This window comes from Lepidochelys olivacea (assembly GCF_965140295.1).
Source record: "Lepidochelys olivacea isolate rLepOli2 genome assembly, chromosome: 4".
In the NCBI taxonomy this organism is placed as follows: Eukaryota; Metazoa; Chordata; order Testudines; family Cheloniidae; genus Lepidochelys; species Lepidochelys olivacea.
The window spans coordinates 19,213,631-19,232,520 of record NC_140414.1 but is presented as its reverse complement, the minus strand read 5'-3'; the positions used below and the strand labels follow the sequence as shown (position 1 = coordinate 19,232,520).

Here is an 18,890-nt window from a genome sequence, read left to right as displayed (position 1 = left end):
TGAGTTTTCTAGCAGCTGGTATAGAAGCAGGTGTTGTTACATAATTGGGAAGCTCTAAGCCCAAGATGCTACCTTACTTGTATTCCAGTGTATAATTATTGCTATAAGTATTAACAGATTGCAACAATGGATTATGACATGTTTCCACAAAACAGACAAGTACCAAAGAAAACCTTAATTCACAGCCAGTAGAAGAAGAAAACTCTGAAATCAAGCTGCAAAGAGTGCATTTACTGGCTTCTACTGTTTTTCCACCAAGGAGGTGGCCCTTTAGAAGTTATAAAAGGGGAACAACTGTCTGAGCTGCATTGTTGAATGGCCTTAATACAGAACAGGATCTGAGAAGGGAGTTTACTGAGTGTGAAGTAAAATCTTTTTTTGGAATATAGCTCTACCAGGCACTTTATTGAACACACTAATTCATTTCACATAGACTGCTGAATAGCCTTCTGTTGATGGTAACCATATTTAGTCATTAGTGACCTAGATTGGATTTGAACCAGCTACCTAGATGTTGAAAATGGCTAACAGGTAAGCCTGGACGATTGCAAACTGCAGGGTAACTTTATAATTAAATGTAAAGCTGGTACTAACATGACATTGTCTGTGCAAGTAAAATGTTGTTCTCTCCCCTTCCCTCGCCCCCTTTCTACAGGAATTCAACCTTATTGACAGAAGAGAACTGGCTCCACTTCAAGAACTGATTGAAAAACTGACCTCTAAGGATAGATAAAAGGAAGTGGATTTGTGCAAATAGCAAGCGTGTGGTATTTCTGGGGTTTTTGTTTGTTTGTTTTGTTCTGTTTTGAAAACAAAACAAAACCTTGTTCTGTTTTTACAGGCAGCCAAGATCCACTCTTTGTGCTTTTATTAGGGGAAATCTTTGTCTTTTAGGGACATGCAGTAAATGGCTTTTTTTTCTCATTGTGGATTTTTAGTAGATTTTGAGTGTTTATAAAGGAAGTATGCTTGTTGGGGGATTTGACACTGCTGATGGATGGGTTCTCTTTTGTGTCAATTGTAGCCCATTCTCACTAAGTCCCTAAAAAACTTACATTCTCTAAGTGCCTTGGCAGACTCACTTCTGAGGTGCAAAGCACACACAATACTGAACATTGCTGGAAACAGAAAATATAACCTACCCAGGACACTTACTGATGCTTGGTTTAGAATATATATGCTTAAAGTACAAAAGCCATAACTTACTTAAATCCGTGATCTCCAGCTTTTAATACAAAGTATCACCATTAAAAAAGATTAATATAAAGCTTCTCAAAACTAGGTATTTCTAAAAAAACAAAAAAAGTAAAAATGAAAAATTATAGCGATGGTGACACTTCAGATCATGTCCTAGTCACCACACCTAAATGATAAAGATTTTAAAATCATGGACAACCCAGGATAGCAGAGGGCTGGCTCTCCATTCCACTGTAGTTTTGCTTTCCTTATTACTTATATTTATTTTGTTAATATAAATATCAACTCAGGCCAGCCTAATGTACTGTAAAGTACATTACTTCCTTTAATAAAGTTTCCTAGCATTTCCCAAATGAGCCAACCAATTTGCAAAAGTATCTTCAGTGAGAAGGAAGGATCTATTTATTCATCATCAAAAATGACACACAAGTAATATTAAGAAAAATCTTGTTTTAAATCCACTGGAGTGATGCCATTTAAACATGAACAGTAAAAAGCTAACTCGAGATTAGAGCTCAGATTCTCAAGCTTTTCCAGAAGAGAACATCTCTTTGTAGAAAGATTGTCTTGTGGACCACTTTCTATTTGCAGTCAGAAGGCCCACAGCCCGTCTTGTTCATAATTGTATGAGGTCTCTGTGGCAACTACAGCAATTGTTTACTTGGGGAAAGTTATATTAAGTAATATTTGTATATTTTTAGCTGTTTTTAGTGCGGCAAGTGCTTTTGTTCTTTTTGAGAAAACAATTACACAGTCTCCTTTTTCTTTTATTTCATATCTCCCTCCCTTTCTGGTCCAGTTTCTCTCAAACTGGAAACTGGGAGAACCAGTACCATGTGGCAAGACATTTCCATTGACCACCCGCCAGTGGTCCACAGACTACTATTTGGACATATAGCTGTGCTATAGCTATGTGAAACTCAGGGGGTTCCGTCTCAGAAATTCATATGGAACGTGTCTTTGCTTTCAATCTGTGTATCTTTGTATCTGTCAAATTTTGATTTCAAATACATTTGTCTTACACATTTGTAATGTGCCATCCCCATAGTATCATCGGTATCTAGGTGCCAAGTCTCAAAATGAAAAAGTAGCCAGTTTTCACTTGCTCTTGCATCATAACTTAGCAGAACCACAGATTTTACATGATTTTGATGCAAAGATGTAAATTGATCCATGATAGTGACCTCCTTTGTAAAGTACTTTGAGAGCTAAAGATGAAAAGCACTATAAAAGAACTAGCTATTATTATTACACACTAGCATGGCTCTTGAACCTTGGTGATCTTTAGATTTTTACAGTTTGTGACAGAACAATAGAAGTATTGCAGGATATCCTGAAACCATACAAACATTTCACACACCTCTGCTTGACACACATTTTTGACTTTGATAGTTAGGAGTGGGTAATTATGTATGGAAAAACACAATTACACATGCAAAGAGCCTGCAAAATTTGTAACTGGCCATTTGTGCATGCGGATGTAAGTGGTATTTGCATATACAGATTACATACACACTTAATTTTGGAAGTCAGGCCCACATTCTTGAAATAGGAAACTCCATTGCTTTACTATTACTTACTTACTGAGCCAAATCATCTGAAGCTTGAAAACAATCTTGTACCTAAACAAATATCCTCCAATTGGGCAAAAGATTTCTAGTGTAGCAAAAGCTGATATTAGCTGACTTTTTGTTTGCTTAACTGATTACTGATATCGTAACCTTATTTGTTACTTGAACTAAGCATAGTTCTGGGAATCCAGCTATGGACTAGCAAACTGCCCTGATACTCTGTTCATTGCTTCTCCTGTATAGAAAGACCACGTTTTAGATAGCTGTTACAAATTAGTAAGGGAAGCTCAGGTAAGTCACGCTCACGTTGTATCTTACAATTGATTACACTAGTATGGCGGCAATTGATAGCAGCAGAAAAGTTAAAATTATAATTTAACATTCAGACATTCCCTCAGCTTCATCAGAACATTTCTTTAAGATATACAAATCCCTTGGGTGTATGTTAGCTGATCTATATCTTGGATTTACAGGTCAAATTACAGCACAGGGTTTTATTGGCCTTAAAGACAAGCTGCCAAGGGGTGGGGGAAGCAATTGGGTTTGTGTCTTTTTTTCCTTCTTTGTGATATATCTAGGTCTGAAAGATGTTCCCAAAAAATGGGGTGAAAAGGAGAAGCAGCTGCCATTCTTTTGCTCTCTTATATTAGAAATATTAGGTCGTGGCTTCCTGTTTTTTCTGGAAGCCTCCTTGAAAAACCGGAGTGGGAGCTTTCTGAGCCCACAGTTGAAGGGTCAAGGTGTTTGAATCTTTCACACAGATTGATTTTCTTTCACATATTTGAACAAAAAACAGGTTTAAAAAATCAGACTAAAATCTCCTCCTCTCTCAATTGCTGATGTTCCAGTCTCTCCCTTATATGAAAAAAACAAAATCTTACCTGGTCTTGGGAAGAAGATCTTTGAGCTCTTCCTACATCAGAAAGAAGTAAAAAGGGTATGAACACAATTTATTTTCCGACAACTGAAATATTCACACCTGACGTTTTACTAACTCACTGTTCCTAGAGTTTATAGGCTCTGGGCCAGTATTAGGAAGAGCTTAGCAATGTGTAATTTACTGCAGGAGTCCACAGCAAGGGCAGCTTGGATGTGCTTCAGCAGCAGTGCATGCAGTAGCTGGCTGTACGTCTGAATGCACTCCCTAGTGTCAGAACATGCCCACTCTGAGGCTGTGGTATACTGGCTTGTGCAAGAACCAGTCCCCCCATGTCTCATTCAAGTGTTGGAGAAAGAGGTTCCCTATGCCTCCCCCTCCTAGCAAACTGTGCTGTGCACATAAAAGGGGCTGCTCTTGGTCTTCCATGTTAAGTAAGATCATAGGGAACTCAATACTTATCTAGGCTGAGTTGCACAAGTCGATGCCTGAGTATTGGTCTCAATATTTTATTTCCTTGCATTTGGGGGCTCCTTGGAAGCTATTCATGTGTATGGGATGGGGTAGACAACTGATCCAAATACTAAATCCAGTTTCAGAACTCTAGCTATAATTAACTGTAGATCTGTTATGGTCCGAGGGTCTTTTTAGTTCCTGGATAATTAACTCAACAGACTAAATGGCTCTGAAGCCTTTTTCTTTTGAATTACCGGGGCACATAAAGGCATCCATCTGACTATTCAGATGGCAGAGTCACCCCCTAAAACTTAAACTGAACAAACTGTTCTAATGCATTTCAGACATGAAGAAAACTAAATTTTTTAATTGCTCTTGGGTCTGTGGCCTTTTATGCTTCGCTTCAGTCTGAAGAATGTTTTATAGCTGAAAACTGGGGGCTTGTAATGGAAATACACTGACAGGCTTTTAATTGTATGGAGGCGTAAGTGGTGCTGCTTTTAATAGCTAACGGCATCTGCGTCATTAATTTTCATTTCCACTGAAAACTGCTTTGCTGAGCTTATTGTAATCAGTATTGGTTTACTGGTCAGTGTGGGTGTTCAGTGTGCAGATTATGCTTCTGGCAAGAGGAAAAATATTTTGACAATTGGTAATCTTCTTGCATCTCTAGAAGGCACTAGACTTTGGCCTGGTCTACACTACAAAGTTATGTTGACAAAAGGCACCATACGTTGACCTCGTTGTGCAAATGTCTTCACTTAAATGTGGCTCCTGATGACATAAGTTCCCTGCTATGCCAGCTTAATAACACCACCTCCCCGAGTGGTGTAGAGCTATGGTTGATAGGATTAGGTCGACGCACTGTGAGTGTAGACACTGTGTTATTTATGTGACTGTTATTGTCCTCCAGCAGCTGCCCCACACTGATCACCCTTGTGAATTCTGCTGCTCAGGTGGCACAGAGGCCAGAAGCGTCTCTCCCCAACTCGCACCTTTTAAAGCCCCATTAATTTTTGACATTCCTTTTTCTGGCTTGGCGAGCACACCTAGCAGCTCTCCATTGTTCATCGGAACTGCCCAGCTGATGCTGCTGCCTACATGCTCCGGATGTGCTCCTGCCTGGAGTACACAGGAGGTATTGGATCTCCTGGGCCTTCAGGGACACGAGGCTGTGCAGGCACAGCTCCGAATTAGCGGTAGAAATGTGGACATCTATGAGCAGATTGCTCAGGGGATGCATGAGAAGGGGTATAGCAGGGACCAGCAGCAGTGCCACAGGAAAGCCAAGGAGCTGTGGCAGGCATACCAGAAGGCCATCAACAATCAATCCATTGCCAAGCCACAGACCTGCCGCATTTACAAATTGCTGCATGCTGTATTTGGTGGAGAAATCACCCCCCTCTCTGAAAGCACCATGGATACGTCTGAGGAGCCTGAGTCACAGACCCACGCCATGAACAGTGAGGAGGAGGTGGTGGACAAGGAAGAGGAGGAGAAGAATGGGGGACAGACAACAGGGGGGATCCAGCTGCACAGCGAGCCAGGACCTGTTTTTGACTGCAGCGCAGTCCAGCCAGTTTCGCACAGGAGAGCCCGATGTAGGGGAAGAAAGCTCAGATAAATGTGTAGTTTAATTTTCAATAACAGAGATGCCCCCCACCTCAAAGTAGCAGGGCACATCTTTTGAGTTATCATTAATTTACGTGTGCTAGAAGAGGGAGTGGTACAACCGAGAGAGGCAGCGTTGCTATCTGCTTTTCCGTCCCCTCTAGAGTTGTGAGGGGGGGTGGCATACAGAGCAGTTTATTTGTGCGCGCAGGGATGTCCTTGAATCCTGTGGAGATCTCAATGAAACTTTCATGGAGGAACTCTGCAATCCTGTGCCAAAGGTTTCTAGGGATGGCAGCCTTATTTCTACTGCCACGGTAGGACACTTACCCACGCCAATCAGTGATAACTTTAGCAGGTACCATTGTAGTACGCAGGCTAGCAGCATACGGGCCTGGGCAGCTTCTGGACACCAGCAGCAGCTGTGCTCTCTCTGCCTCTGTTACCCTCAGGAGTGAGATACTAAGTAAAGTCATCACCGCCTGTGGAAAATGGTGCCAGTATTCATTGCCATTGGCCTGTACTACTAGAATCATGCAGTTGAGCAATTCCCTCCTCGTTTCCCCAGGCTCAGCAGGGCAGGTGCTGTGACAAGCACCATGCTCAAACAATCCAAGCAGAAGTGAGAATGTAGTGCTTAAAACTTTTGGGGAGCAAAGGGAGCGAGTTCAGCATGTTAAGTTTCACTTTCCGTAGCGAATACATGGCAATGATACCTCTGTGTTTTATCTGCATCTGCTGCCATTGTGGCCTTCAGGGTCTCCCCTCCACACCTGTGGAACGCCTGAGCAAGATAAGGAAGAGAAAGAAGAGGACTTAGGACGACGTGTTCAGTGAGATCCTATAAGCCAGTGACAAAGCGGACTGTGAGCACAGGCACTGGAGGATGAACATTGCAGACAGTCTAGAGCGTAGAGGAGAAAAGCCCAGGAAAAGAAGCGGAAGATGCACCGGGACATAATGGGGCTTCGCAGGCAACAAACAGAGCTGCTGAAGACTCTGGTGTACTTGCAGGTGCACCAACAATCCTGGGCTCACCTACCTTTGCAGCCCATTGAGACCTCACTATCGGAACCTTCCTCTACCTCCCCCCCGCACCACATTCCACGTGGCAGCATGGGTTGCTGCACTACCCCTAGCACTCCACCCTGGATGACATTAAGGATCATCACAACGTCACATGTGCTGACGTGTGAAAGCCACAGTTTGTGTATGTGTAGCTGAAATGGACATGAATGTTCTTTCCCCTTCATAAGTTCTGTTCTCTTAATTTATTGAGTTTTTATTAAGTTTTAAATGTATTTGGTTTTGAAATGCCAGAATTTTTGTTTTTTTAGTCCAGATTTTGTTACAGAATAAAATTCTATTAGTTGGAACATAATTGATCTTTATTAGTTCACAGTGTGTACTGGCTGATATTCACAGTTCTGAAAGCGACCATTACGTGTTACTGCACAGTATCACACAACTCATAAGATCATTCACAAACAAAATTAATAGGTGCATTAACAATGTTATATTTCTGCATATACAGCAATCACCTCACAATTCCTTCTGGACTGCAAAAGAATAGGGCTAAACAGACTACATTACTACAACACACATTACCCTGGCTCACTATTAAAATGGTCTTTCAAACCCTCCTTGAGCCATATAACGCCACATTGAGCTTTTCTAACAGTCCATGTATCTGGCTGCTCAAATTCAATAGACACCTGCTCCACCTCCACCCTGGCAGAAACTTTTCTTCCTTTGCTTCACAGATATTATGCAGGACACAGGAGGCAGCTATAACCATTGGGATATTTTTCTCACTGAGATCAAATCTTGTGAGTAAACAACGCCAGCGTCCCTTCAAATATCCAAAGGCACATTCAACTGTCATGCCACACCTGCTGAGCTGGTAGTTGAAGCATTCCTTGGTGCTGTCAAGATGGCTGGCATACAGCTTCATAAGCCCAGGGAGCAAGGATGAGGCTGGGTTGCCCAGGTCACTGTTGGCATTTCAACATTCCCAATGGTAATCCACCAGTCAAGAAAGTAAGTCCCTGCTTGCAGCTTTCTGAACAGTTCTGTGTTCTTAAAGATGCAAGTATCATGCGCCTTCCCTGACCAGCCCACACTGATGGTGAAGCATCGCTGGTGATCCACCAGTACTTGCATAACCATAGAAAAGTAGCCTTTCTGTTGATGTACTCTGTAGCAAGGTAGTCTGGTCCCAAAACAGGGATATGCGTGCCGTCTGTCGCTTGACTGCGCTTTGGGAACCCCATTGCTGTAAAACCATCCACTATGTTCTCCACATTGTAGAGTGTCACAGTCCTGCTTAGCAGGAGGTGATTAATGGCCTTGCATGCTTATATCACAACTGCCCACTTGGTGGATTTCCTGACTCCAAATTAATTCCCAGCTGACCAGTAACAATCTGGCATTGCAAGTTACTACAGTGCAGTCGCCATTCACTTCTCCACTGTCAGTGCAGCTTTCATTCTGGTGTCCCTGCACTGGAGGGCTTGGGTGAGCTCAGCACACAGATCTAGGAATGTGGCCTTGCACATCTGAAATTTGGCAGCCACTGCTTGTCATCCCAGACCTGCATTATGATGCAATCCCATCAGTCAGTGCTTGTTTCTTGGGCCTTGAAGCAGTGCTCCACCATTTGCAGCTGCTCCGTGAATGCCAACAAGAACCTTGAATTGGTTCTCGCTGTGTCCCACAGCAATCTGTCGTCCAAGGAATCATCATGTTCCCTGCATCTCTTCTTCTGGTTCTGCACTTACTGCAGGATCGTGCACCCTGTGCTTGCAATACTCATTAAAATAGTGCAGAGGTGTTCAGGATCCATGCTTTTGTCAGAGATGGCAGACAGCAAGGAGAGCCACACGGGTTTGTGGGATTTTGAAAAAAAAGTCTTCAAAATTATGGGATACAGGTGGTGCTATGGGATGGAGACCGTTGCAAATTGGAAAGTTGACCCCATGCTTCCAGTTACCCTGTACAACTCATTTCTGCCCCATCAAACATTGTCAAAACTGCCTAAAAGTGCACCGGATGGTGGCGAGTTGCACAATGGGATACTTATGCATCAATACAAGTGTTCCTGGTGACTACACGCTCTGCTAACACAACGAGCCCCATATGCGCTCACACAAGCGATGTACTAACTGCAGCAGCTGTATGCTGATGTAAGTTTGTAATGTAGACATGGCCGTAGTCAATGCTTTGCTGTATATCTAAATGAGAACAGTGTTAACCGGAAAGCCCCTTCAAAAAACAATTTACTTGTGATTATTTGGATTAGCATTCTCTATTGAGGGCTTGCAGGCACGGTAAATAATTTTTAAAAAATGCATGGAGCAGTAAAAGGTGTTTTTATATGGTCTAATCAGAAATAGAGTAGAAAGCTATAACTGAAGAATCCAAAACTTAAAAGCAGGGATTTGCAGACCGTAGCTGAGCAGTAGCTGTATTTATTTTGGCAGTCTGCCTTCTCACTTTGGATATTTGATCTCAATTTTAAAACAGCAGCTATGAAAATTCAGGACACTCTTCTGCAGTTCACACTCTCAAATATTAGAATTAATATGTAGAATATTAGTCTTACATGGGCATCTTATTCTTCTGCTGTGTTTGTTACTTGGCATCTAGAAAGCCATTAATTCTGTCACTGTTCATATAGATAGTTTTGGCTCTTAAAACTACATCTTCTTTGAACAGGGAAGACAAACCTTTTGAAGTTGAGACTTGAGTAGCATATGGGAAGTATGAAATGTGGATTGTGAAAAAAAGTTGGTGGAAACCTTTTTTTAGCACTACTTCTAGATATGTAATAAAAGCTTGGAGATCACTGTCTGAAAGAAAGCTGTTGGAATATACTTTAATTATACTAATCTTGAAGATAATAGCATCTAAGATACTAATGCAGTGCATAGGATAGAGTATCCCTTTTTGTATTATACTTTAAGATTTTAATTTTCAAATATTTTTGCAAAAGACTTGGGACCAGAATTGAGTGTGTTTACACTTGTAGAGCATGGGCACATCAAAATATTAAGCAAAATTCATCTTGGTTTTTAAACTCAGCTGGACTCTAGTAAACTTGGTAACAGAACAGTATCTTATAAAAAACAGAACAAACCACAACACTAGTCTAGATCCATGTTATAAAGGGATACTCTGTTAGATATTTCATTGTTTTGATATTAAACATTGGAGCGTTAGGCCTTGTTGACACCGGGAGCAGAACCATGCAAGCCACAACTGACCTGGTTATGCTCCCAGTATAGGTTAAGGCCTTACAGTTTAATAAGGTTTTAAACAGGTTTTGCTATATTGCAGCTACCAGCGTGTTTGATTATATCGGTGATTTGCGTGGTAACTTCAGGAAGTAATCTACCTTGAGAAGAGATCACTGCTGGCATACTCTGTTAGTTGTGTTCTGCTATCTTATGCCAGAGGTGAATTTGGTCCAGGGAATTTACGCAATTAGGATGGTAGATAAATTCTAATCACAGACTTTCATAGTCAAGTCAGGGATTCAAGTTAACTGCACAAGTGGAGAAGATGTGCCACATCCGACTGTTGCTGGTAGCTGATTTGATGTCCAACATGGTAGAGGGGGAGAAAGAAAACAATTTTTAAAGGGGGCAGATAGCCTGTTTGCAAGTGTCTCCAGTTTATTTTACTGCTTACTATGCAATGTAGAACTTTGAACTTTTGCATTTACCTTGATAGAAAACAGAGGGGTACTGTTGTCTATTTAATATTTTGGAACGGAACACTCTCTGAAACTCACTTCACAGGTATAAGACGCCTATTTGCTGCTATTGACTTTCTTTACCTTCCAGATTCCTCCTTTTTCTTTCTTAGCCCCCTTTCCCTGAATCACCATACATAGTTTTATTAAAAATATTTCATTTAGAGGTGTTTTTTGTGCGAGCCAACACTGGTGATTTTTTTTTTTTTTTGGAGTGCTATGTTATTGTATGCAAAACAACAGTTTTCAGCTGAACTGTTAAAGGTGCAGCATGAATATAGACCTGCCTGTTTCTTCCACTAGAAAACTCCCACCATTATTTAGAGCCTTGTTTTCTTGATTGGTAACTTCATTTGAGTTTTCCAAACTGAATCACTAGCACCTCTAATGTTGAGGTTTTAAAACTGTGTAAAAGTTTTGATGTTTTATCTTTTTAGTAGATAACTAACATGGACATTGAGAGTATTACGCACATTTTTTCTCCTTTTTAAGTATAATTTCCTCTTAACAACTGAAGACTGCAAAATGACTAAATTTCAAAAACCTCATTTTTGTTTTAAGAACTCTCCTTAAATTGTTCTTCATAGATTACTGTATTTTTAGGGGAAACTAATTTTGATAGCCATTAAACTGTACTCATTATTTTTGTACATGTGCAACTAAGGACATTTTGGGACACAAGTCTTGGAGGGAACACTTAATTCTTTGCTGTTTTGATTCTTCCTATATGCTGGAGTTGTATTGCTAAATACTACCACTGGAAGCAATACCTTGATGTGCAATGGAGGTGAGAGATGAATGCAATAAAAGTGAATAAGGTTTGAATAAAAATTAATTGCTGGAGGCAAAAGGATATTGCAAAAGCAACACTGTAACCTTCATATTCACTTCTTTATACATCTTAAAGCAGCTGGAAGAAAAAATAGGTGTAAAATATTAAATGCAACATGGGAATCCGTACTGTAAGCTAACCGTGCCAATATTGCTTCAGTTTGTAGTCTTTATTGATTGGTATTTTAGTTTTAGATCAAAACAGCTTTTGATTAGAAAAGAAGTTGAATGTCTGAAAATCTGCAACATGTTTATTTGAGAGATGTAAATAATGTATACAGATTGCTGTATGTGATGGGATGAAAAAATATTTAAATTCTAGGTTTTTTCAATAAGAAATTGAATGCTGTTTATAAGGAAAAAAATAAATAGCTATGTTTGACCATGATTGTCTTTTTTCTTCCCAGACATGTTTAATTTATATTTCTGATTTGTAGATAGAACTCAGTTAGTTATATAGCTGTATATTGTACACACATGAACGTTCCTCCTACAAATTAGATTTTTGTAATTACCCTACTTGAATTTGTGAATATTTGTGTTACAGGCAGACCCAATAGCAATAAAAGAACCTGATGTCCTCTCCTTTCCTTATTGCATGGTTTGAAATGGTAACTTAGAAAAAGTGGGAGAAACCCAAAATGCAATTTGAACTCTGCACTGTACCACTTGATAAGACTTAATGGCCCATTATCTGAAATGTTGGCATCTCTACTGGAGTCATTTTGAAAGCTGTGTTACATAGATTATTTAATACAGATTGTCATTTAAATCATAGCCATGCATTTTATAAAATTAGAACAATACACATTCCCAAAATGTATTCAGTTTGTGCACTAATCTGAGATTTAAGATTTTACTTTTCATAACGCTTCTACTCCATGCAAGCCACATCACCTTCCCTTTGCCCACGGCTAAGCATGACAGCAGACATATGTCTTGGGTTCCAAAGCCTTGTGGCATCCTACCCCTTGCAGTACTCCAACTTCCTGACCACTCCCCTCTTCCCTACCCACCCATGTAATCCCAGCTAACAAGAATGCTTCCCTTCCTCCACCCTTTGTATTGTCTATTTACATTGTAAACTCTTTGAGGTAGGGATTGCCTCTTACTATGTATGTATGTTGTCTAGCACAATGAAGCCCCCATCTCCTGTGGGGCCTCTAGGCACTACCATACTACAGATAATAAATATTTGTCAAATTAATTAATTTTACAAGAATAAGAATAACAAATCACGGACACTAAAAAATAAACAGAAAATGACAAATCATAGCCCATATATTAACTAGTACTGGAATTGCACAAGAAAGTTGGTCATCTTAAGTGGCTAGCCAGATATATTGTCTTATGTAGTTCCTTTTGTACACCTGGGTTTATATAACGTTCTCAAATTTTGTGCCTTCAGAAAGAGTTGATTATTTTCACAACTAACCACCTACATGTGACTCATGGATTCTAGGATTTGTCTTGATGAATCTTAAGTGGTAACTACATGACTGCCCCTTGGAGACATCCTTTATCATCCCATGCTTTGATGTCATTTTCACGCTGTCTGGAGTGGCTCACAATCATGAGTGCCTTCCTCTGGGCAGACTGTCAAAAGCAGGGCAGACACCCCAAACTGGTGGTATGTTCTATAATTAGTTTTCCCCAAGACACTAACAAATATGAACTCCTAAAGTCTTACAATAATTTTATATTGGAGTCACAGACAGTCCCCTTAGAAACTCTAGTGTGTCTTGCCACCCAGGCAAGATGGACTATATGATAAATGGTCATTTACACACACAAAAATTCCAGGTTACTCCCACGAGACCAGTTACACACCCAGATTGAGTTGCATTCTAGATCTTACACCCAAAACAATGCTGGTAGCCAATTCTGTAGTAAACTAACTAAAGTTTTATGACCTAAGAAAAAGAAATGAAAGTTATTGAGTGGTTAAAGCAGGTAAAAATATGTACAGGTGAGTCACAGTCTCTAATCCCAGATGGTAGCAGAGATACAGTAATCTGCCAATTTCCCAAAAGTCTCTCAGGGCTACCCAGAATCATTCTGGGGAATCTCCATCTTCTCATTCAGTTATTCTGCCCTGTTAGAATTCAAACAGTCCAGAGATGAAGGATTTTCCTTTATATCCATATTTATAGCTATCATATGTTTTTTTTTCTTTGATGGTGGTGAGAAACAGTTGCTTTTAGAGTCTTTGAACTCTGAATGCTCCACACTGACCACTCACTTTGAAGTGATCTTTCTGATAAAAGTACTTAATTTGCATTACACAAGGTTTCTTTCATGTTTGGAGGGTTATTTTAGATATTGAGGGTCATATACCATTGAAAATATTAACAAGATACAGAAAAGTGAAAATAATGCATGAAAAATCTCATTAATTTTATGAAATTTAAACACCAAACATTCACATACATTTGACAGCCTCTTTTGATCTTCTGCTAACACACAAGTGGATTGGCCTGACTTCCAGCTGTGAGTTTGTCAGTTTTCAGCTGAGCCAACAGTTTTGATGAGAGTTGACGCCAGCATCACAGCCATTCATTAGGAAACAAATTTTTTAGGACAGAGTCTGCAGTGTTAGGGATTTTAATGTTTTCTGCAATGACATTCTAAACAAATGTTCTTAATCTCATTTTGTTTGAATCCAAATTGTGTTAGATGCTCAATTTAAATTGTTGTATACGCTTAAGAACCCTAACCTGTAAGCTTTAAACTAAAGGCTGCATGGAGCTTTCCAAAAGGAGCCAATATGCAACCATTTAAACAGCTTTCATAGGAAGTATACAAGAGAGCTACTTAAAACCATAATGCTATTTTAATCCATCTGTCCTTTTGTAATCCCTTCAGTAAAACTTCCTTCTGTAGGAATCAATTGCACATAAGATTTTAGCATTTAATTTACAGACTTCAGCATCTGGATGCATCTCTCAACAAATCCAACTATTGGGGTCAGCAAAAAAACTGCAAAAATAAGTACCTTCCTGAAAAACTGCATGTACAGGAGGCCAAGTATTTTATTCCATTTTTAGATGCTGTATCTTCATGCAAGATGTATCCAAGTTAACAGACAGAATAATGTTACAAAATTTTGAAATAAAATCTGTAACATTTCTTTCCTAAGAATTAAAAGACTCACTGATAACATCTCAACTTTTGACATTGATTTCACAACAGGTCACACGTGTATTTTAAGTGGCCTATCTAGGAGCATTTTGAGGCTAAGAAGATCAAATGAGGTAAAGTAATCTGTGTCCTGAATGAATCTAAGCACTCAAGATTTACTGTATTCCAAATGCTCAAGGATGATACCTCACCATAAAGCCATATTTACATTATCATTAAAAAAAAATTGTCTGATACACCACCCACCCCCTGAATATTGGAGATAGATCATGTTGTCTGTGTCAAGAACTTTAACTCCAGCTGCTAGATTTGTACACAGAGAACTTTCACACTTGAACAAATTTTGAAAAAGAAAACGTGACCAGTGTCTGTAATGGTTTCCTAAGGAAGCAGGAGTCACTTCTATTTAATCACCTGAGCACTTGGCCAAATCTCAGTTTGATCAGGCTTCAGGAAACATTTAGTTCACAGTGGGCAAGTTTGGAGGTTTAATATAAGCAAAGTCACTTCTGGCCTAGTGTAGTTGCTGTTGTTTATTATTTCTATTGCCATAGCACCGCAGAGTTCAAATCATGGACCAGGAGTCTATTGTTCTAGGTTCAATATTGCAGCCCTTAAGTTATGTTTCCCTCTTATTGGAGCTACTCTAAATTCTGTTATTTAAGGCAACACTCTAACTTTGAAATAATATTAAATAATTTAGGAGTGGAAGTGCCATTGACTTTCAAAAGTACTTACATCACTTTGGAAAATGTGATCTAGGCTCCTAAATCACTAGGTGTTTTTGAAAATTATGCCCTTAATAACAATGTATGCATACGTTGATGGGTTTTTGAAGACACAGTTGTTAACCTGAGTCATTCTAGGCTGCTTATATCGTTACTGACTTCAGCCAGGTACAGTTTTGATGGCTTTGGTACACATGAAGGTTCTGTGATCACTAATATAAATTCTTTCAGTCCCTCAGCATCCTTTGAAGAATTTAGTTTTTCCTTTTTTTTTTTTCTCGTTTCATCAACTAGTATTTGTTATGTCTACAGTATTTCAAATAAATCTTGATTATTTTCCCATTACCTCTGATAGTCTGTTTCTTGCTGACTGCCAGCTGTTATTTTCAGTTCTCATAGTGACTGGTTGCCTGGATGCCAGTCTGGACAGTGAATTACTATGTTTGCCATAATAACATTTTGTTTTTCCTTCCTTTCTTTCAGCTGTGTTTGCTAAGGTTTGAGTAACTGAAATCTTGTGGGATTTGAAGTGTGTCCATTAGCATCTGTGCTGACTAGGTAACCCAATCCTGTTAGTGCATCTCTAAGAGTCAACAGAATTTACTATGAGTTAGCTTTTGCTATTTGAATAGCTCTCTTAAGCCATGCTTACACACAAGTTGTCCCTATTTAATTATATCAGTATATGTATACTTAGGAGATATTCAAAGGACTTAAGGAATTCCTAAAATTCAAAACTTCAGAACTGAGGTTGTGGGCAGTAATAGGAAGGAATCACAGAATCAGGACTGCTGCATTTGGTGATTTAATATAAGAACATAAGAACTGCCATACTAGGTCAGACCAAAGGTCCATCAAGCCCAGTATCTGTTTTCTGACAGTGGCCAATGGCAGGTGCCCCAAAGGGAATGAACAGACAGGTTATCATCAAGTGATCCATTCCCTGTCACCCAATCCCAGCTTCTGGCAAACAGAGGCTAGGGACACCATTCCTGCCCATCCTGGCTAATAGCTATTGATGGACCTTCTTCCATGAATCTATCTAGCTCCCTTTTGAACCCTGTTATAGTATTGGCCTTCACAACACCCTCTGGCAAGCAGTTCGAGGTTGACGGTGTGTTGCGTGAAAAAATACTTTCTTGTGTTTGTTTTAAACCTGCTACCTATTAATTAGTATTTAGTACTTAGTATAGATAATTAGTGTTCTGCATATTTGGAAGTTTCTAAATCTCTATGAATTTAAAGTAGTAAGATACAGTAAATTTTTGTCAGATTTAGAGAGAGAGAATTTTAGCTTTTCACAATGGTCTCTATATGGAATTTAGGTTTCAGAGTAGCAGCCGTGTTAGTCTGTATTTGCAAAAAGAAAAGGAGTACTTTTGGCACCTTAGAGACTAACCAATTTATTTGAGCATAAGCTTTCGTGAGCTACAGCTCACTTCAAACAAAACACCCATTGTTTCATGTTCTCTGTGTATATAAATCTCCCCACTGTATTTTCCACTGAATGCATCCGATGAAGTGAGCTGTAGCTCACAAAAGCTTATGCTCAAATAAATTTGTTAGTCTCTAAGGTGCCACAAGTACTCCTTTTCTTTATGTGGAATTTAATTACCCTACTTGGTGGTTTAGCTAAAGCTCTTCAGAAGAGATTATGGTATCCCAGTACATACTACAGAATGAGTCTTTGCATAGGCCTTAAATTTAGCTGGTAGTACATAACTGTTGCTCTTATTTCATGCCTTACCTCATGTCTGTCCTGATGTCAGGCATTTAATTTTGTTGTGACCTATTCAGTTAGTCCAGCAGTTTTATTTGGAAGGTTTGGGGTTGGAGTAGGGTTACCATATGTCCAGATTTTCCTGGATATGACCTCTTTTGGGCTCTTCCAATCTCTGTCTGGGAAGATTTTTGAAATATGATCAAAAATGCCCATGATTTTTCCTTGCTCCAACATTGACTCTGGTAGAACTGCAATTTCTGGCATGTCCTAATAGCAGCATGCACTTTTACTGGTTTGCTATCCTTACTTCTGTGCCGCTGCTGGTGGCACTGCTTTCAGAGCTGGGCAGACGGAGAGCGGCAACTGCTGGCTGGCTGCCCGGCTGTTAACATAGTGCCGCTGCCAGCAGCAGTAAGGATGACATGGTATTGATTGTTTAATCGCTGAAAGGGATCCTGCTTGTACAGCGCACAACTGCAGCCATACATCTGGTAAACACTTTCATGGCTATTTGATGTGCAATCAACCACTCTGAGAAAGATATGCTCCACAGAGAAATATGCATGGGCACAACAGGAAGAAGCACAGTAAGAAAGGACTGACTGACTGTAAGAAAGTACATTTAAATTTGATTTACATTTATATTTGAGGCCATTACACTTGTTTATAAATGTTAGATATTCAAAGTAGAAACTGTCTAGCAGAAGCACTGGAACAAAGTATGTAGGGAGACTGTGGAATCTCTGTCATTGAGATTTTTAAGAACAGGTTGGACAAACACCTGTCAGGGATACTCTAGATAGGACTGCACCCAAACTATAACTCATCCAAACACCCAGTGCTGACTCTTTCTAGGCACAGTATTAGAGCCCAAGAAGTATCATGTAACTTTGTCACAAGTAAAGATCAAAACACTGCTATAGCTTCAAAGGACACTTTAGCCAATTCTCTCACTGTTTTTGGCAGTTCAAGATTTTTCACCATCAGAGGTTAAGAAGTTAAACGTGGTCTTCACCTGGTGCCCCCAGATAACTTTTTCTTCACTATCTTTTCTTTCTGTCTTTTCTATTTGCTGTAGGGAAATAAAGGATACTTATCTTCTTTCTCTGGTTGCTGCTGTTTGGCAACTAACCGAGTGAAAGTCACATTGTTCTGGAATGGAAATTTGTAAATGCTTCATGGAAAGACTTAAATTAAACTTTCATTGTAACCCTCTGTTTTCAGTCTGAAAAACTCCCTTTCGGGACTAAACTTTTCCATCGTGGATCTCAGCCCACAGGGGAATTATTTTGGAAAGAGGGAAGGAAATCTGATCAATGGTTTCTGAGTCATGGGTGTGTGAAAACAAACACCCTTTTAAGGTAATTTTGCTCACCAAAACTCAAAGTGGTGAATGCCCCACCCCCAGCACTGGCAAGGGCGTGCGCCCTAAGGGCTACAGGAAAACTGGACTGAGTTGAAAACAGGTGCGTGGGTCACGTTGCCCTTGGAGCGCCCATTCAGTGATTCGCAAAAAAGAAAAGGAGTACTTGTGGCACCTTAGAGACTAACCAATTTATTTGAGCATGAGCTTTCGTGAGCTACAGCTCACTTCATCGGATGCATACCGTGGAAACTGCAGCAGACTTTATTTATACACAGAGAATATGAAAAAATACCTCCTCCCACCCCACTGTCCTGCTGGTAATAGCTTATCTAAAGTGATCATCAGGTGGGCCATTTCCAGCACAAATCCAGGTTTTCTCACCCTCCACCCCCCCACACAAATTCACTCTCCTGCTGGTGATAGCCCATCCAAAGTGACAACTCTTTACACAATGTGCATGATAATTAAGTTGGGCCATTTCCTGCACAAATCCAGGTTCTCTCACCCCCTCACCCCCCTCCCAAAAACCACACACACAAACTCACTATCCTGCTGGTAATAGCTCATCCAAAGTGACCACTCTCCCTACAATGTGCATAATTAAGGTGGGCCATTTCCAGCACAAATCCAGGT

General features: G+C 39.9%; 1 protein-coding gene across 3 annotated transcripts in view; it reads left to right on the top strand.

The window, feature by feature from the left end:
* Positions 1–11,615, top strand: part of MOB1B (MOB kinase activator 1B) — a gene marked incomplete at its 5' end in the record, with an annotated part of 84,192 nt that extends 72,577 nt beyond the window's left edge. For all 3 annotated transcript variants that reach the window (XM_084626345.1, XM_084626344.1, XM_084626343.1), the window contains one exon: positions 656–11,615. In XM_084626345.1, coding sequence (XP_084482471.1) covers positions 656–733 — 78 coding nt within the window. In that variant the 3' untranslated portion in view covers positions 734–11,615. The remainder of the gene's footprint in view (positions 1–655) is intronic.
* Between the last annotated feature and the right edge of the window lie 7,275 nt (positions 11,616–18,890).